General features: G+C 43.4%; 1 protein-coding gene across 5 annotated transcripts; it reads right to left on the bottom strand.

Moving 5' to 3' along the window:
* Positions 1 to 825: 825 nt before the first annotated feature.
* Positions 826 to 20942, bottom strand: slc25a34 (solute carrier family 25 member 34). 5 transcript variants are annotated; one of them, XM_024412642.2, is made up of 7 exons: positions 18844 to 19014; positions 12889 to 13027; positions 11035 to 12176; positions 7184 to 7249; positions 2825 to 2977; positions 2013 to 2147; positions 826 to 1781 (listed from the first exon to the last, which is right to left on the bottom strand). In XM_024412642.2, exons 3-7 carry the CDS (start codon positions 11557 to 11559, stop codon positions 1599 to 1601), a joined length of 1062 nt encoding a protein of 353 aa, XP_024268410.1. In that variant the 5' UTR covers positions 11560 to 12176; positions 12889 to 13027; positions 18844 to 19014; the 3' UTR covers positions 826 to 1598. The 5 variants fall into 5 exon arrangements, with proteins under 5 accessions (XP_024268410.1, XP_024268414.1, XP_024268412.1 ...); XM_024412646.2 differs by lacking the exon at positions 12889 to 13027 and having other exon boundaries at positions 11035 to 12040; positions 12167 to 12176; XM_024412644.2 differs by lacking the exons at positions 12889 to 13027; positions 18844 to 19014 and adding an exon at positions 20924 to 20942.
* Between the last annotated feature and the right edge of the window lie 88 nt (positions 20943 to 21030).

Raw genomic sequence — 21030 nt, 5'->3', positions numbered from 1 at the left:
CATCCCCAGAGCATGATGCTGCCACCACCATGCTTCACTGTGGGGATGGTGTTCTCGGTGTGATGAGATGTGTTGAGTTTGTGCCAGACAAAGCGTTTTCCTTGATGGCCAAAAAGCTAAATTTGAGTCTCATCTAACCAGAGTACCTTCTTCCATACGTTTGGGGAGTCTCCCACATGCCTTTTGGCGAACACCAAACGTGTTTGCTTATTTTTTTTCTAGTCCAGCTCTGTGGAGTGCACGGCTTAAAGTGGTCCTACGGACAGATACTCCAATCCCCGCTGTGGAGCTTTGTAGCTCCTTCAGGTTTATCTTTGGTCTCTTTGTTGCCTCTCTGATTAATGCCCTCCTTGCCTGGTCCATGGGTTTTGGTGGGCGGTCCTCTCTTGGCAAGTTTGTTGTGGTGCCATATTCTTTCCATGTTTTAATAATGGATTTAAATGGTGCTCTGTGGGATGTTCAAAGTTTCTGATATTTTTTTATAACCCAACCCTGATCTGTACTTCTTCACAACTTTGTCCCTGACCTGTTTGGAGAGCTCCTTGGTCTTCATAGTGCCACTTGCTTGGTGGTGCCCCTTGCTTAGTGGTGTTGCAGACTCTGGGGCCTGTCAGAACAGGTGTATATATACTGAGCGCATGTGACAGATCATGTGACACTTAGATTGCACACAGGTGGGTGTTATTTAACCAATTATGTGACTTCTGAAGGTAATTGGTTGCACCAGATCTTATTTTGGGGCTTCATAGCGAAGGGGGTGAATACATATGCACGCACCACTTTACATTTTTAATTTAAATGTATTTATTGAAACAAGTAATTTTTTCACTTCACCAATTTTAACTATTTTGTTTATGTCCATTACATGAAATCCAAATAAAAATCTATTTAAATTACAGGTTGAAATGCAACAAAATAGGAAAAACTCCAAGGGGTTGAATTATTTTACAAAGCACTGTATGCCATTCAGAGGGTGATTGGACAAGATAAAACATTTAAATGCCTTTGACTGGGGATTGGTAGTAGGTGCCAGGCGCACCGGTTTGAGAGTGTGTCAAGAACTCCATCGCTGCTGGGTTTTTCACGCTCAACAGTTTCCAATGTGTATCAAGAATGGTCCATCACCTAAAGGGCATCCAGCCTGTGGGTGCCCAACTGTGGGAAGCATTGGTGTCAACATGCACCAGCATCCCGGTGGAACATTTTCAACACCTTGTGGAGTCCATGCCCAGATGAATTGAGGATGTTTTGAGGGCAAAAGGGGGTGCAACTCAATAATGTTTTGTACACTCAGTGTATATCAAGCCATTATGTATCCTTCCAGTTAACCAGTGAGGGAGTGCAAGTCTATTCTGTGGAATTGAGAGCGTCTCCTCCTCCTCGTCTCTCCTTCTCTCAACCAACTTTCCACACTGGCATCACAAAGAGTGTCTACTGCTCGTCTCTACCAACGGACCAGTCAATTCATTCAACTCTGTCCACCATATGAGGCCTTCTTTCTTAGCTCCGGCTCTGATGAAGACAGCAGGCCAAAACATGTTTTATTTTTTAAATCAACTTCCATTGTCCTCCAAGATTGGCTGAATATCCTCTTCTCTTCAGCTCTCGTTCTGAACGTCCTGAAAGGCCCGTTGTCTCATCAGGTCCCAGAAGAGCATGCTAAGAACGGTGTGAGGGCACAGGCGGAAGAACACAGGGCCCATACCTTTATACAGCCCCAGAAAACCCTCTGTCCGGCACACCTTCACCAGACAGTCTGAGAAGCCCAGGTACAGACGACCCTAACAGACAGGCAAGAGAGGCAGAAATTGAAACTGTGAGTTCAACGTCTAAAGACAGTTACAGTATAGATCTTTATAAATCTGTGTGTTCAACAGCTAAGAGCCAGAAGTATACAGTATATGGAGAAGCCAAGGTTCTACTTAGAAACCAAGACCAGGGAATATCAGGGTGAAATAGGCAATTCCAATGATGGTGGACAAAGAAAAATGAGATATTGAAAAGAGGCTCACCCTATGACGTTCATCCACTGGCTGGTTGTAGAGGCGTGTGCTGATGACGTCAAATGGTGTCATGGTGATCGTCACGGCGACTCCACTGATACAGGCAGCTGTCAAGGCAACCAGCCAGCTGTTTGGACTGTACCACTACAAGGACACAGAGAGAGAAATCAACCAACTGTAGAGGTGAAAGATTATTCATATCTTGATCAAATCAAACTTTATTTGTCACCTGCGCCAAATACAACAGGTGTAGACCTTACCGTGAAATGCTTACTTACAAGCCCTTAACCAACAATGCAGTTCAACAAAGAGTTAAGAAACTATTTACCAAATAAACTAAAGTAAAAAGTAACACAATAAAATAACAATAACGAGGCTATATACAGAGGGTACCGGTACCGGGTCAATGTGCGGGGTACAGGTTAGTCTAGGTAACTTGTACATGTAGGTAGGGGTAAAGTGACTATGCACAGATAAACAGTAAGTAGCAGCAGTGTAAAAACACATGGAGAGTGGGGTCAATATAAATGGTCCAGGTGACCATTTGATTAATTGTTCAGCAGTCTTCTGGCTTGGGGGTAGAAGCTGTTAAGGGGCCTTTTGGTCATAGACTTGGCACTCCGGTACCGCTTGATGGATACTTGTATGAAATGTACCTTCGAAAATTGTTTTAAACACACTCAAAAACTTTCAATAGTTCTATATACACACCATCCTTTTATGCTGATACCGTATGTACAGGTCATTCTGCATGTGTGACACCTGGCTTAACGCAATACACACGACAGCCTGCGAGTGTGATGGATGGTTTCTATAGTTACCTGTAGGCGTGCCACCCATTCCTTAGCGGAGCTGAAGGTGGCCAGTTGGGCGGCTGATCCCACCATCACTCGAGGCACAGCTCCGTTCACACCCCTCCACAGCCCCACCACGCCCTCCCGCCGGTAGATATTGGCGAAGGCACTCGACACACCCTGACGGAGGGAAATTCAGACAAAAAACAAAACATTTTAAGAGGGAGAAAAGTTGGAAGTGTCGAGCCAGTCCACCTGGATAAATGTAGCTTTCCTCTTCACTCCATGCAGTTTTGGTTTAGGGTCAACCACTCTACAGAAACAGCATGTTGCCATATCCTATAGATCAAGGCAAAGCTGGACAAAGGGGGTGTTGTAGGTGCAGTTTTCCTCAACCTCAGAAAAGCCTGACACTGTTTACCACAATGTCTTCCTTTCCAAACTATCCAACTTCAACATTTTGTCAAGTGCTTTCTTATGGATTGTGTCTTATCTGGCAGACCAGATGCAATGTGTTTGGATTAACGGTGAACTATCCTCACCAAGGGATTGCACTGTGGGAGTGCCACAGGGGTCAATCCTGGGCCCTTTGTTACTCAGCCTCTATATTAATGACCTTCCGTCTGTATGCCAGGGTGTGGATATGTACGTGGATGATACAGTTCTTTATATGCATTTCTATGCTGATGAAGTGGCAAGCAGTATCATTGTAAAAAGTAGCTGAATGGCTCAACCTCTCCTGTCTCACCCTCAATGTTTTAAAAACGGTAGCCATGTACTTCTTCACAAAACTAAACAAACAGGCTTACTCGGACATACTTATTCAAGGACAAAAAATGTAAACAGTCACCTAGTTGAAATATCTGGGCATTATACTTTGAACTTGAAAAAACATTAAAATGTCCAGCAAAATCAGTCTTTCAAATTTCCAATATATCATGAACCAAATTCTATTTACATGCAATGATCTTCTCCCACCTGTCCTATTGTATCATCAGCTGGTCTCAAGCCAATGAAACATGACTGAAACCCATTCGATCTCTAAATAAACAAGCACTGAAGATCCTGGACAGGAAATCGCGTCATTACCATCACTGCAATATTCTCCCCAAGTATAATCGGTTCCATTTCTCAGTTGTTTGTCTAGTTTGTAAGATTATCAACAATGTTGAACCCCCACCTCTGAAAGATTTTGGCATATTAAGCTCTGAACAAAACAGCAGAATCACCCAGACATCCACAAGAGGAGTCTGTGTCATTCCTAAAAGAAAACACCTTTGGGCAGTCAGCGTTCTCCACCTCAGGCATCAGGAAACGGAATTCCATCCCCTCTACTTTAAGAACCACGAGTGACTAAATCCTTCTCCGTGCAGGTCAAATCATGGATCAAGACGTATCAATCCTGCACACATTGACTAATTCTTAATGCACTTAAGTCTGCTGAATTTGTTGTATAATTTGTTGTATTTTATGTTTCCTGTATTTCTTTTAATCTGTTATCCTACTATATGACTGATGTGCATTTAGCTATGTTTATGTATTCAGTTATGTTTGGTTAGGGACTGCAGATGGAAATGATCTGTGCTTAGCTAACTCTGGTGCGAACATCATATTTCACTGTCTGAAATCTTTAATTGCACATGGTCCCTTTGAAATAAACTACTACTACTACCATATATAGTGCTTCTCGCTGTTGAATGTGAACATGTTTTCTTATCGAAATCCCTCCCTGAAGTATGGACATTTTTCTACTATTAAGTTATAAACTCTGCGCTGACATCACTCGTGGATACTTTGCCCACAAATGGCAGTGTGTCAGGGTATTGGACAGCATCAGCTTATAGAACACAAAGGGATATTGTGACAGCTTTACAATAGCAAACCTACATACAGTTGAAGTTGGAAGTTTACTTACACTTAGGTTGGCGTCATTAAAACTCGTTTTTCAACCACTCCACAAATGTCTTGTGAACAAACTATAGTTTTGGCAAGTCAGTTAGGACATCTACTTTGTGCATGACACAAGTAATTTTTCCAACAATGGTTTACAGACAGATTATTTAATTTATAATTCACTGTATCACAATTCCAGTGGGTCAGAAGTTTACATACACTAAGTTGACTGTGACTTTTAAACAGCTTGGAAAATTCCAGAAAATGATGTCATGGCTTTAGAAGCTTATGATAGGCTAATTGACATAATTTCAGTCAATTGGAGGTGTACCTGTGGATGTATTTCAAGGCCTACCTTCAAACTCAGTGCCTCTTTGCTTGACATCATGAGAAAATCAAAAGAAATCAGCCAAGACCTCAGAAAACACACTGTACACCTCCACAAGTCTGGTTCATCCTTGGGAGCAATTTCCAAGCGCCTGAAGGTACCACGTTCATCTGTACAAATAACAGTACACAAGTATAAACACCATGGGACCACGCAGCCGTCATACCGCTCAGGAAGGAGACGTGTTCTGTCTCCTAGAGATGAACATACTTTGGTGCAAAAAGTGCAAATCAATCCCAGAACAACAGCAAAGGACCTTGTGAAGATGCTGGAGGAAACAGGTACAAAAGTATCTATATCCACAGTAAAAACAAGTCCTATAGCGACATAACCTGAAAGGCCGCTCAACAAGGAAGAAGCCACTGCTCCAAAACTGCCATAAAAAAAGCCAGACTGCGGTTTGCAACTGCACATGGGGACAAAGATCGTACTTTTTGGAGAAATGTTCTCTGGTCTGATGAAACAAAAAATAGAACTGTTTGACCATAATGACCATCGTTATGTTTGGAGAAAAAAGGGGGAGGCTTGCAAGCCAAAGAACACCTTCCCATCCATGAAGCACGGGTGTGGCAGCATCATGACGTGGGGGTGCTTTGCTGCAGGAGGGGCTGGTGCACTTCACAAAATAGATGGCATCATGAGGTAGGAAAATTATGTGGATATATTGAAGCAACATCTTAAGACGTCAGTCAGGAAGTTAAAGCTTGGTCGCAAATGGGTCTTCCAAATGGACAATGACTCCAAGCATACTTCCAAAGTTGTGGAAAAATGGTTTAAGGACAATGAAGTTAAGGTATTGGAGTGGCTATCACAAAGCCCTGACCTCAATCCTATAGAAGATTTGTGGCAGAACTGAAAAAGTGTGTGCGAGCAAGGAGACCTACTAACCTGACTCAGTTACACCAGCTCTGTCAGGAGGAATGGGCTAAAAATCCCCCAACTTACTGTGGGAAGCTTGTGGATGGCTACTCGAAACGTTTGACCCAAGTTAAACAATTTAAAGGCAATGCTACCAAATACTAATTGAGTGTATGTAACCTTCTGACCCACTGGGAATGTGATGAAAGAAATAAAAGCTGAAATAAATCATTATCTCTACTATTATTCTGACATTTCACATTCTTAAAATAAAGTGGTGATCCTAACTGACCTAAGACAGGGAATTTTTACTAGGATAAAATGTCAGGAATTGTGAAAAACTGAGTTTAAATGTATTTGGCTAAGGTGTATGTAAACTTCCGACTTCAACTGTACCTAAGGTCTACACATTGACTTTGATCTTTATTGTAAGGGTGTGAACAGTTTGCCTGATGACCAAAACTGAATTATTCCGCTGGTCTTTGTTCACTACGTATTGTACTTCAGTCTGAGACTGCCATCGTTGAAGTCGTTTGTGGCGACATCAAAATGAGGGGTGTTGTACAAAACAAAGTCAGCTTGGATCATCTCTAACCAAGTATCAATGAGAATGAAGAATTTTTAAGAAGACACTTTATCCACAAGGGTTCTGGCTCTGGCCCAACCCATCGGTTTCTCGGACAAATCAGTACGGTTAGAATGCATTTGCGTTCGAGAAATCATCGGGGAGGTGCTCAGATCCAGACTCATAGCGGCGAAGAAACTAACGTCCATGGGCGTGGCGTAGCGTTTGGCCGGAAGCAAGGTGTTTGGGTAGCCAGGCAAATGAACAGTGCCATGACAAATTGAAAAAATGTATCTCTTAGATCAAAAGGGCCACACTACATCCCTTAACAGGGTTTTAAAAATAAATCCCTGTGCCTGTCTTTATCTTGATGATTACAATATCAGTCACAAAGGTTGTGTGTTTTTGTTTCGTTGACACCACTCCACGCCTCTGTTTGCATGTTACTGATTGGCTGGTGTTTGTGAAACGTGTCACTAGGGTTCACACGGATATGGTTAGTTATGCTGGGGGTGGGCTGAGGAAGTAGGGGGGAGAGAGAGAGGGATGTGAGCCAAAATGATAGAGGACTGGGATTGGAAACAAAGTGACTACTTACACAACATGAAGGACTGGTGTAGAGCTCAAACAACTAGAGAACACTGGGTCCAAATGTTTCACGCACAGCGCACACACTCCTCACCTGATGGTTGTGCTGGTGACCCACTGCGATGGCCTCGACTGTCTGGGCCTGCAGATGTGTCTTCACCTGTGAAGGAAACATAAGACACTTGCTTCAATGTATTTTATACCAGAGGCGGCTGATGGGAGGAGCTATAGGAGGACATACTCATTGGAAGAGAGCTGGAATGGAATACATGGAACGGTATCAAACACATAAAACATATGGAAACCACATGTTTGACTCCGTTCCATTCATTCCATTCCAGCCATAACAGTGAGCCCGTCCTCCAATAGCTCCTCCCACCAGCCTCCGCTGTTGTATACCCATTTTACATACACAGCATTGCAAAGAGAAACTTTGCATTACGCCTCCCCATAATAACAGAGGCACAACCCCATCACTAAATAGAGACACACTGTTCAGTGGGTACACCTGGCATGAGTTATGTAACATGTGCATGTTTTTTGAGCACTCACAGGCGCACACACATCCCTTCAGGATGCCCATGACCTCCATTTCACATCTCTCCTTCTCTCTGAACGACCATTATTCAGCTTACTGAGATGACACTGCACACTGACTGGGTCTAGAAACCTGAGTTGGGCTCTCACAGTACACATGTAGAGACACCCGAGTCGGACCCCTCCCTGCTTCTTCTCACACACCGGGTGCAACCAAAAATAGCCTCCCATCTCTTTCTCTTTTAATCTCTCTCGCTCTCTCTTTACTTCATATTCTGCCAAAAAACATAGGAGGGAGTGCTGGGGAGTATTTTGGGTAGTGGTTGGAAGTAGGTACGAGCCGGGTATATTTAGTGACCCAGATTCTCACAAACATATCACCATGCAGATTATATAGTGTTTCCACGATGCTGCAGAGGACAGATGGCTACACTGAGGTACATTGAGCAACAGATGCAGCCTAGACAACAACAGCAGCCGGAGTATATGAGAGCCACCTTGGGGTACACAAGTTATACAACTGCCTTAACTCATGGGGAAATACACAGCCACTGTAGAAGTCACTGCCCTTCGCACAGTAGAAACACAACAGATTTGTATTTATAGTACCAACACAAACACGTCAAGTTCTCATAACAGGGAAAATGGCTGGGGCAATATTACTACCCGCACACACAATAAATGAATGATACAAATAAACACTGTCACACTTAGGGACAGATCTACATTTACTGGGGGGGAGGGGTGGTCCAACATTGTCAAATGTTTTTATTTTTCTTTGGGGAGGGTTGTGTGTTTTTTTTATTGGGCACAGGGGAGGGAATTGAGTTTTTCTATGGTTTAAATTTGCTCTTCTGTTCATATTGTCCCTAATGGCTTGATTGCTTTTGATGTTAACTGTAATAAAGTTAAGAAACGTCTGTGAAGGTTTGGTATGGTGTGGCTATTATTAAGCATTAGCTACTGCGGGCTTATTATATGAAGGCAGTGCACCCCGGCGCTCCAACTGACTCTGACAGTTGAACTTGAGGTGAGGAAGAATGTTTCAGGCCTGCCAGTGTTACGCCTATAATATAACAATATAACACTTATCTTTATACAAAATATTCAGATTGAAAATGTACCAATTACCCTCCTTCTGTACATCTATATCTGTATAGCAGATATAGATGTAGCCACCTGACATAAAGAAATGCATGTGGGGTTAGTGGGGTTAGGACTAAGCTTATCTTCCTTTATTTATATATATACAGTACCAGTCAAACGTTTGGACACACCTACTCATTCCAGGCTTCCTCTTTAATTGTACTATTTTCTACATTGTAGAATAATAGTGAGGACATCAAAACTATGAAATACTCTAACACATATGGAATCATGTAGCAACCATAAAAGTGTTAAACAAATCAAAATATATTTTATATTTGAGATTCTTCAAAGTAGCCACCCTTTGCCTTGATGAATGCTTTGCACACACTTGGCATTCTCTCAGCCAGCTTCATGGGGTAGTCACCTGGAATGCATATCAATTAACAGGTGTGCCTTGTTAAAAGTTCATTTGTGGAATTTCTTTCCTTAATGCGTTTGAGCCAATCAGTTGTGTTGTGACAAGGTTCTTCCTTTTAAAGTTGCAGCGTACTGCAGCACAGCCTGCGGGGTGCCGCAGAATTCTATGGCATTATTATTTAAGTGTCAGCCATTGTTGCCAGAATGACGCAATTTACCACAATCTGCCACCATCTACCACAAACGGTCGTGGCATAAGCTCATATCTTTTAAAGGAAGAACCACAGTAGGGGTGGTATACAGAAGATAGCCCTATTTGGTAAAAGACCAAGTCCATATTATGGCAATTATGGCAATAACAGCTCAAATAATCAGAGACACAACAGTCCATCATTACTTTAGGCCAGTCAATCTGAAAAATTTCAAGAACTTTGAAAGTTGCTTCAAGTGCAGTTGCAAAAACCATCAAGCACTATGATGAAACTGGCTCTCATGAGGACCGCCACAGGAAAGGAAGACCCAGAGTTACCTCTGCTGCAGAGGATAAGTTCATTATAGTTACCAGCCTCAGAAATTGCAGCCCAAATAAATGCTTCAGCGAGTTCAAGTAACAGACACATATCAACATCAACTGTTCAGAAGAGACTGCATGAATCAGGCCTTCGTGGTCGAATTTCTGCAAAGAAACCACTACTAAAGGACACCAATAATAAGAAGAGACTTGTTTGGACCAAGAAACACGAGCAATGGACATTAGACCGGTGGAAATCTGTCATTTGGTCTGATGAGTCCAAATTTGAGATGTTTGGTTCCAATCGCTGTGTCTTTGTGAGACGCAAAGTAGGTGAACGGATGATCTCCGCATGTGTGTTTCCCACCGTGAAGCATGGAGGAGGATGTATAATGGTGTGGGGGTGCTTTGCTGTTGACACTGTCAGTGATTTATTTAGAATTCAAGGCGCACTTAACCAGCATGGCAACCACAGCATTCTGCAGCGATACGCCATCCCATCTGTTTTGGGCTTAGTGGGATTATCATTTGTTTTTCAAAAGGACAATTACCCAACACACCTCCAGGCTGTGTAAGGGCTATTCGACCAAGAAGTAGAGTGATGGAGTGCTGCATCAGATGACCTGGCCTCCACAATCACCCGACCTCAACCCAGTTGAGATGGTTTTGGATGAGTTGGACCGCAGAGTGAAGGAAAAGCAGCCAACAAGTGCTCAGCATATGTGGGAACTCTTTCAAGACTGTTGGAAAAGCATTCCAGGTGAAACTGGTTGAGAGAATGCCAAGAGTGTGCAAAGCTGTCATCAAGGCAAAGGGTGGCTACTTTGAATAATCTAAAATATATATTTTTTTGTTTAACACTTTTCGATTACTACATGATTCCATTTGTGTTATTTCATATTTTTGATGTCTTCACTATTATTCTACAATGTAGAAAATAGTATAAAAAGTACAGTACAGTGGACACCTAAGCCTATAGGCCTATGCATGCAATGCCCTGATACATTTAGTACTAAAATATCTGAGAGCTGAACCATGAGGTGGACAATTATTATTTCACAAATGTCGCCTTAAAACCAACCTTTATTTAACTAGGCAAGTCAGTTAAGAACAAATTCTTATTTACAATGGCGATCTAGAGTTCCCACATCTGCCCCTGAACAAGGCAGTTAACCCCTCTTAATTCTATAAGAGGGGTTAATATTTTTCATGTTGGGGAGGGGGTGCATACTGTGAAAATTGGGGCACATACTCCAGGGTGAACACTGTTAATATTGTAAGGACTGTGCATGGCAATATGACACCCTAAGTACCCTCCATGTCTCCTTACCTCATCCAAAGCTATGCACTATGAGAGCGAGAACAATACAACAAAGATGTATGCCACTCACCAGATAGGCAGGAGAGGCAATGAAGGCCCCCAGAGCCCCGGCCACGGCCCCTGACATCAGACTCCCTCCAGGGGCTGCAGTGAACCCCACGGTGTCACAGTAGGAGTAGAAGCCCAGCCTCACGCCGTTCATCAGACCCTGGTACATCAGCCCAGCCGAGAGCCCCTTCTGCAGCCCGCGGAGCCCATCCGTCCTCCCCACCACCCACAGGGCCTGCAGCACCCCGCGGTAGTGCTGCCGGTAGGACCCCCGCGCCCGCAGCTCTCCCTGCAGCTGCAACCGTGTCTTTACCACCTCCAGGGGGTTAGTGAACACACAGGCCCCGCAGCACGACAACGCTCCAAAGGCAAAGTCCAGCGGGGGCCACAGGGCCGGAGGCAGTTGAGGCGAGGGGACTGAGGTGGCCCGGGAAAAAGGGGGGACTGGGGATGTCATGGCAGCTGATTGGAGCAGAATGGAGTTGGAGCTGGGAGAGCTGAATGGAGAGTTTGTGGTGGGATAGTTCATTAGCTGGGTACCGGTCATTTCTGAAGGGTGCAGTGTCCAATGGTGCTTGGTGATGAGTCTACCCAGGCTAAGGAAGGGCTCCCAAGTGGGTGAGAGGGTATCGAGTGTGACGGAGTGTGGGTATGGTGCATGTGATCACGAAAGCGTGGTTGGAAGCGGTGAGGTCAGAACTGTGTGGCAGGTAGCCTTGCGGTTAAGAGTGTTGGGTTTGTCGAATAGTTGAAAAATCGGTCAATGTGCCCCTGGGCAAGGCTCTTAACCCTAAGAGTGTCTGCTAAATGACTGAAATATAAACCTGTACAGCTGACTGTACAGAGTGGTACGATAAGAATTCAGCGATTACTTCCTGCTATGCTGTTATGCTGCTATGACGTCACGTGACCTGTGCTCCTGTCACAGTGCTCCTCTGACATTGGTGCTCAGTGTTTCTGGGATGTTGTCCTGAGATGTCTTATGCCAGTCTCTTCATAAGTAGCTACAGGTTCAGGTCCTCAATGTCCTTGAAAGCAAATCATGAGTTGGGTTAAAGAGTTGTATTTTGTTCACTGAGCTAATGTGTCGAAATGTGAAATTATCACTGAGGAAGTCCAGCCAAGAGATCTAGCCCAACCCGAGAGCCAAGTACCTGCAGGATTCTGTAAAAGAATAAGGAAATCTTAGATTCTAGATTTCTGTTGCAATTCCTATGAAAAAGAAAACATGTTATGAGGAGGGACTACATGTCCTGCTTTGGTTGCTTCTTTTGGTTACATTTCTTTAGAGAATATGTAACAGGAGATTAAGGAGGACAGCTGACACTACATTTCTTCCCAACAGAACTCAGTCACATAAGGGCAATTCCACAGTAGCAGAATTGCGCTGACTCAGATTTTTCACTTAAAGATGTATGCCAAACAAAAAACATTGATTTCAAAGTTTAACAAACCATCCAACTATATGCACAATGACTAATTTTAACAATTTGCACAGCAAAATTTACAAAACACATTTACTGGAAGAACTTTGGTAAAATCGCCATACAGTAGAGCTCAGTAGAGTACAGTAAAGTATAGTTCAGTACAGTTGAGTACAATACATTAGAGTACTCAATTCTAGTGTGCTCTACTGTGTACTGCACTGAACTCTACTGTACAGTACAATAGAGGACTGTACTGAACTATACTCAAATGTGTTTTAACTTTAATATACTGTGCTGTGCTGTACTGTGCTCTCCAAAATTGTGAAACATAGACATCTGGTCTGGTCCAAATCTGAATCAATCATGGACGTCTATGCTTAAGCCAAATCAAAGACCGTACCAAAAATCTAAGTTTGTAGATGTTGAAATCAAGGCCAGGGCGGACTGACCAAATTTCAACAACTTGTCAACATCCATGGACGTCCTGTGTCAGTCGGTGCTCAGTGGGTAAGGATGTTAGTTAGAGTAAAAGGAAAAAGAGGGGGCTCATGGGTAGGTATCAGTAGGATCCTGGAGAGTTGATATTAACTGGAGAGAGAAGAGAAGGAGAGAGAGAGGCAGTGAAAGAAAGAGGGAGAGAGATGAGATAGTCTGGACAAACTCTCCCTATTTTCACACTAGCATTGACCACCAGACTACAGAAAGAAAACAGTTATGACAGTAGCAGGTGACCCAACTGTGGTTTGTGACTACTATGATTTCCTATTGTTAACCCTCTGGGTCATCAATTGCAGTAATTCTGTGTCATCAATTGCAGTAATTCTATGGCAGATTATTTGGTAACAGAATTTTGAGTTTTAATCAATTAATATTTGAACTTTCATTATCCTCCCTCCTTACGAGAGAGAAAAATGTGAAAATATTTGAAGGATATGTGTTTTTTTGGTAACACAATATGAAGGCACAGGGCAATGTTTCCAAAACTCACACAAGGCAAATAATTTATTAAATATAAGTGTTGATATTAGTTGGCAGGGATTTTTACTTCAACATTATTGTGTTTTGATGTATTTCTAATACCTTTTAAAGACTTTCTGGTAGATGTTTTTTAAGACTCCTTTTCCATCTGTTTGACCTTAAATCAAACCCTTTGCTTATTCCTAATATTTAGGATATAACATGCATTTGGAAAGTATTCAGACCCCTTCCCCTTTTCCACATTGTTACATTACAGCCTTATTCTAAAATTGATTAAATAAAAATGCTCCTCATCAATCTACACACAATACCCAAGAAAAAACCGAGACTGGAATCACCGAGACTCTTCCTAGAGCTGGCCACCCGACCAAACTGAGCAATCGGGTGAGAAGGGCCTTGGTCATGGAGGTGACCAAGAACACAATGGTCACTCTGACAGAGCTCCAGATTTCCTCTATGGAGATGGGAAGACCTTCCAGAAGGACAACCACCTCTGCAGCACTCCACCAATCGGGCCTTTATGGCGCCGACAGAGATGGCCGCCTCGCTTCGCGTTCCTAGGAAACTATGCAGTTTTTTGTTTTTTTAAGTGTTATTTCTTACACTAGTACCCCAGGTCATCTTAGGTTTCATTACATACAGCCGAGAAGAACTACTGAATATAAGATCAGCGTCAACTCACCATCAGTACGACCAAGAATATGTTTTTCGCGATGCGGATCCTGTGTTCTGCCTTACAACCAGTGCAACTGAGTGGATTACTTGCAGCGACCCAAAAAAACGACTCAGAAAAAGAGGGAAACGAAGCGGTCTTCTGGTCAGACTCCGGAGACGGGCACACCGTGCACCACTCCCTAGCATTCTTCTTGCCAATGTCCAGTCTCTTGACAACAAGGTTGATGAAATCCGAGCAAGGGTAGCATTCCAGAGGGACATCAGAGACTGTAACGTTCTCTGCTTCACGGAAACATGGCTAACTGGAGAGACGCTATCCAAAGCGGTGCAGCCAGCGGGTTTCTCCACGCATCGCGCCGACAGAAACAAACATCTTTCTGGTAAGAAGAGGGGCGGGGGCGTATGCCTTATGACTAACGTGACATGGTGTGATGAAAGAAACATACAGGAACTCAAATCCTTCTGTTCACCTGATTTAGAATTCCTCACAATCAAATGTAGACCGCATTATCTACCAAGAGAATTCTCTTCGATTATAATCACAGCCGTATATATCCCCCAAGCAGACACATCGATGGCTCTGAACGAACTTTATTTAACTCTCTGCAAACTGGAAACGATTTATCCGGAGGCTGCATTCATTGTATCTGGGGATTTTAACAAGGCTAATCTGAAAACAAGACTCCCTAAATTTGATCAGCATATCGATTGCGCAACCAGGGGTGGAAAGACCCTGGATCATTGTTACTCTAACTTCCGCGACGCATATAAGGCCCTGCCCCGCCCCCTTTCGGAAAAGCTGACCACGACTCCATTTTGTTGATCCCTGCCTACAGACAGAAACTAAAACAAGAAGCTCCCACGCTGAGGTCTGTCCAACGCTGGTCTGACCAAGCTGACTCCACACTCCAAGACTGCTTCCATCACGTGGACTGGGAGATGTTTCGTATTGCGTCAGACAACAACATTGACGAATACGCTGATTCGGTGTGCGAGTTCATTAGAACGTGCGTTGAAGATGTCGTTCCCATAGCAACGATTAAAACATTCCCTAACCAGAAACCGTGGATTGATGGCAGCATTCGTGTGAAACTGAAGGCGCGAACCACTGCTTTTAATCAGGGCAAGGTGTCTGGTAACATGACTGAATACAAACAGTGCAGCTATTCCCTCCGCAAGGCTATCAAACAAGCTAAGCGCCAGTACAGAGACAAAGTAGAATCTCAATTCAACGGCTCAGACACAAGAGGCATGTGGCAGGTTCTACAGTCAATCACGGACTACAGGAAGAAACCCAGCCCAGTCACGGACCAGGAGGTCTTGCTCCCAGGCAGACTAAATAACTTTTTTGCCCGCTTTGAGGACAATACAGTGCCACTGACACGGCCTGCAACGAAAACATGCGGTCTCTCCTTCACTGCAGCCGAAGTGAGTAAGACATTTAAACGTGTTAACCCTCGCAAGGCTGCAGGCCCAGACGGCATCCCCAGCCGCGCCCTCAGAGCATGCGCAGACCAGCTGGCCGGTGTGTTTACGGACATATTCAATCAATCCCTATACCAGTCTGCTGTTCCCACATGCTTCAAGAGGGCCACCATTGTTCCTGTTCCCAAGAAAGCTAAGGTAACTGAGCTAAACGACTACCGCCCCGTAGCACTCACATCCGTCATCATGAAGTGCTTTGAGAGACTAGTCAAGGACCATATCACCTCCACCCTACCTGACACCCTAGACCCACTCCAATTTGCTTACCGCCCAAATAGGTCCACAGACGATGCAATCTCAACCACACTGCCCTAACCCATCTGGACAAGAGGAATACCTATGTGAGAATGCTGTTCATCGACTACAGCTCGGCAACTGCACCGCCCTCAACCGTAAGGCTCTCCAGAGGGTAGTGAGGTCTGCACAACGCATCACCGGGGGCAAACTACCTGCCCTCCAGGACACCTACATCACCCGATGCTACAGGAAGGCCATAAAGATCATCAAGGACATCAACCACCCGAGCCACTGCCTGTTCACCCCGCTGTCATCCAGAAGGCGAGGTCAGTACAGGTGCATCAAAGCTGGGACCGAGAGACTGAAAAACAGCTTCTATCTCAAGGCCATCAGACTGTTAAACAGCCACCACTAACATTGAGTGGCTACTGCCAACACACTGTCAATGACACTGACTCTACTCCAGCCACTTTAATAATGGGAATTGATGGGAAATGATGTAAATATATCACTAGCCACTTTAAACAATGCTACCTTATATAATGTTACTTACCCTACATTATTCATCTCATATGCATACGTAGGGACTGTACTCTATATCATCGACTGCATCCTTATGTAATACATGTATCACTAGCCACTTTAACTATGCCACTTGGTTTACATACTTATCTCATATGTATATACTGTACTCGATATCATCTACTGTATCTTGCCTATGCTGCTCTGTACCATCACTCATTCATATATCCTTATATACATATTCTTTATCCCCTTACACTGTGTATAAGACAGTAGTTTTTTGGAATTGTTAGTTAGATTACTTGTTGGTTATTACTGCATTGTCGGAACTAGAAGCACAAGCATTTCGCTACACTCGCATTAACATCTGCTAACCATGTGTATGTGACAAATAAAATTTGATTTGATTTGATTTGATTTGAGTAGCCTTGTCTTATGGTAGTAAGTTGGTGATTTGAAGATATACCTCTAGTGGTGTGGGGGCTGTGCTTTGGCAAAGTGGGTGGGGTTATATCCTGCCTGGTTGGTCCTGTCCGGTGGTATTGTCGGACGGGGCCACAGTGTCTTCCGACCCCTCCTGTCTCAGCCTCCAGTATTTGTGCTGCAGTAGTTTGTGTCAGGGGGCTAGGGTCAGCCTGTTATGTCTGGAGTATTTCTCCTGTCTTATCCAGTGTCCTGTGTGAATTTAAATATGCTCCCTCTAATTTTCTATTTTTCTCTCTCTCTCTCTCTCTCTCTCTCTTTCTTTCTTTTTCTTTCTTTCTTTCTTTCGCTCTCTCTCGGAGAACCTGAGCCCTAGGACCATGCCTCAGGACTACCTGGCCTGATGACTCCTTGCTGTCCCCGGTCCACTTGGTCGTGCTGCTGCTCCAGTTTCAACTGTTCTGCCTGCGGCTATGGAACCCTGACCTGTTCACCGGACATGCTACCTTGTCCCGGACCTGCTGTTTTCAACTCTCTCTACCGCACCAGCTGTCTCTAACTCTGAATGCTCGGCTATGAAAAATCAACTGACATTTACTCCTGAGGTGCTGACCTGTTGCACCCTCTACAACCACTGTGATTATTTAGATTATTTGACCCTGCTGGTCATCTATGAACTTTTGAACATCTTGGCCATGTACTGTTATAATCTCCACCCGGCACAGCCAGAAGAGGACTGACCACACCTCAGAGCCTGGTTCCTCTATAGGTTTTTTCCTAGGTTCCTGCCTTTCTATGGAGTTTTTCCAAGGCACTGTGCTTCTACATCTGCATTGCTTGCTGTTTGGGGTTTTAGGCTGGGTTTCTGTATTGCACCTTGTGACATCGGCTGATGTAAAGAGGGCTTTATAAATACATTTGATTGATTGATTGATTGATTGATTGATAGAGTAGGCAGACGGAAGCCACTCCTCAGTAAAAGGCACATGACAGCCCATTTGGAGTTTGCCAAAAGGCACCCAAAGGATCTCTCAGACCATGCGAAACATGATTCTCTGGTTTGATGAAACCAAGATTGACCTCTTTGGCCTGAATGCCAAGCGTCACGTCTGGAGGAAACCTGGCACAAGCCCTTCGGTGAAGCATGGTGGTGGTAGCATCATGCTGTGGGGATGTTTTCAGCAACAGGGACTGGGAGACTACTCAGGATTGAGGGAAAGACGTCAAGACAACACAGGAGTGGCTTCGGGACAAGTTCCTGAATGTCGTTGAGTGGCCCAGCCAGAGCCCAGACTTGAACCCGATCGAACATCTCTGGAGAGACCTTAAAATAGCTGTGCACTGACGCTCCCCATCCAACCTGACAGAGTTTGAGAGGATCTGCAGAGAAGAATGGGTGAAACTCACCAAATACAGGTGTGCCATGCTTGTAGCGTCATACCCAAGAAGACTCAAGGCTGTAATCACTGCCAAAAGTGCTTAAACAGAGTACTGAGTAAAGGGTCTGAATACTTATGTAAATGTGATATTCCAGTTTTAGATTTTTTTAAATTCATTTGCAAAAATGTATAAAAAATGTTTTCGCTATGTCATTATGGGGAATTGTGTGTAAATTGATGAGGGGGAAAAAAACAAAGTAACAAAATGTGGAAAAAGTCAAGGGGCCTGAATACTTTCCGAATGCACTTTACATACTCCTTCAATTAAAAAAAAAAATATATATATATATATAGAGACTTAGCTTTCAATTGACACCCAATTTGACATGCTTTTATGAATGTCACATGTTGGTGCTCATGGGTCCTTTTACATGGAAATAGCCATAACACTCATAAGACAACCACCCATGCAGTTTGATCACTTTACAACTTATACATAGACAAATACACATCAACTACTAATAAGAGCACACAGATACACATACTTTCTCTACAATGACAGGCATAAGCAGGGATCACAAGTTACAAATCAATAACTTTGCACCGCTGTAATCAGACTGAAGTCTGAATCCCAGAGTGACTCAGCATAATCTGCACACTCCCACAATGGTCTGAATGTCTGATAACAAATTAAACTAAACTTACTCTTGTTGTGTGTTGTGGTCTTTTCCTCTCTGCTTCCCCTCCCTGCACAGCCAGACAGCATTAGTAAACATTTGTCCCCAGCAGTCCCATCCATTGTGGAAGTCTCCTCCTACTGCCTTAGGCCAGAGCCAATCAAGACCGGGGCCTGTCCGCCACCTCAACACATCCCCTACTCTGTTCCAACGGAAAGTTCTGCCCCCTGCCTTGGTCCTATGGATTGTCTCTGGGTAAAAGGTTATAGTTTTGAGAACAGAGGTGGAGTGTGTAAGGGTGTAACATAGGGGAAAAGCACTGCTTTCAAATAGAAGGACTAATCATGTGCTAAGGAAAAAGAGGTTAGTCTGGGATCCACAACAAAGAAAGTGACAAACTTTCTGTCTGTCTTTATTTAAAAAAGGCTGGTATTATCATCATATTGACAGTGGTAGGTTATTATGGTAGGTAAAAATCGGATAAGACAATTACTTCTTCATAAACAAATCCCAACACTGGCCTTGAAAATTGGGGACAGTTTCAGTGGGTGTGGAAAATCTTTTACATTTGTTTTTCTTCGATGAATGGTTAAGTAGCGATTGTGATGGAGGAACTGTCTTTTTTAGAACATAGCGTTTTGTTTCAAAATTACTGCCTTCGCCAAGACCCATTCATTTGATTCTTGCTATAACCACAGGGGCCACGCGAGGCCCACATTGCCCAATTTGAGAAAGATGCCAGTACCGCACTGACTCACTACTAAATCTCTTGAATTTCTTTTCACTATTTTTGCCATCTCCAAATTTGAGGTACATAATGAAATGTTCAGTTGCTAATCTTATTCATGTTTTAATCTTGGAGTCCTTTATACCATTGGCACGTATGAAATAGGATTTTATCAAAAGTGTGTTAACATCTGTGACAGAATGTAATCTTTATCTCTATATTACAAATGATTTGTAAATCAGAAAAAGATCATCCTGCCACAGCTTCTCTTCATCAGAAGACAACTTTAATTTTCTATTTTTTTTAACGTAAAATAAAATGTACGTAAAAAAATGGAACATTGTTTTGAATGTTCAAGCTCATTTAATGCATTTCTATACAATAAAAAAAAGGTTAAATGCCATTTGGATTACATAAAAAATAGCTATTATCACCTTGGCTGCTGCAGGTTCATTCACCTCAGTAGATCTACAAACAAAAACGAAAATATGAAAAATGATTCACACTGACATTTAGCATCAGCGTTGAAATGAAAACGTATTATATTTTTAGAACTGTATTGGTAGCATTTTTATGCATTTTAATGTAGGCCAATAGATAAGACAGGCCATGTGGAGATGTTCATATAGAGTTTTAAGTTCCTAACTTGTTTGATATGATTAGTACAAATTTTGTCAGGGGACCTCAAATGGGCCCCTGCCCCACGTTTGGGAACCACTGTCCGAACTTCTCGGTCTCTGCGTGCTTTGCAGCCTGCCTCAGCGTCACTACTGTCTCTCTCAGTAAAGCAAAGTTAGAGCGTATTTTTGCACCTGCTGAGGTCGGCTCCGTTTAACCTTAGCTTCTTACTTCATCCTTCTAACTGGCTAATACTAGCCAGAGTCCTTCAAAGTTACTGCAATAGAAGTCTCTGCCGGCAGATAACAACTTGACGGATAGTGCCTTCAGAAAGTATTCATACCCTTAGACTTTTTCCACATTCTGTTGTGTTACTCCGGTCGCCATATTGAGCTGCAGCACCCCCGTTTCAAGATTCCACACGTTCGTAGAGGCAGATCAAGAATACACGCGTTCTGAGCTTTGATCAACGCTGGGAGTAATATTTCGATGTTGACCCGTAATTTATTTTCATTGTGTGCAAAATATATTTTCCACATTTTGGTGTTACTATACTTTGTGTCATTTTTTAAACCTAGGTGTCCTATGTAGTCATGGCCATACTTGGCATCCCCTTTGGGAACGTACTGTAGTGAAGGGTTTAGGAACTCAACTTTAGGTTCCCCCAAACATTTTACGGCCCACAATATTTGCAGTAGGTGAACTCCATCGGTGTCCTTATCTAGCAGCTCACAATCACATGCTTAGCGTGTCAATAACCTACCATCAGAACATTCCACCCGTTGTCTTGGGCCCGCATATCAGGAAATTTACTCCGGAGACTCGACGTTCCCGTCAGTTGTGTGATGTTTACTACTGCATCAAGGTTAT

The sequence above is a fragment of the Oncorhynchus tshawytscha genome, linkage group LG02 (genome assembly GCF_018296145.1).
Source record: "Oncorhynchus tshawytscha isolate Ot180627B linkage group LG02, Otsh_v2.0, whole genome shotgun sequence".
Lineage (NCBI taxonomy): Eukaryota > Metazoa > Chordata > Actinopteri > Salmoniformes > Salmonidae > Oncorhynchus > Oncorhynchus tshawytscha.
The sequence above is the reverse complement of the archived record's forward strand: the minus strand, read 5'-3'. Positions and strand labels throughout refer to the sequence as shown.

What these genes read in the sequence shown, in the direction of transcription:
- slc25a34 (XM_024412644.2), bottom strand. Translation starts at nt 11,559, where the DNA reads ATGACCGGTACCCAGCTAATGAACTATCCCACCACAAACTCTCCATTC. An exon ending in GTCACCAGCACAACCATCAG is followed by an intron (nt 2,978 to 7,183) that starts GTGAGGAGTGTG and finishes TCCCTCCGTCAG; the next exon opens with GGTGTGTCGAGTGCCTTCGC. An exon ending in CAGTGGATGAACGTCATAGG is followed by an intron (nt 1,782 to 2,012) that starts GTGAGCCTCTTT and finishes CCTGTCTGTTAG; the next exon opens with GGTCGTCTGTACCTGGGCTT.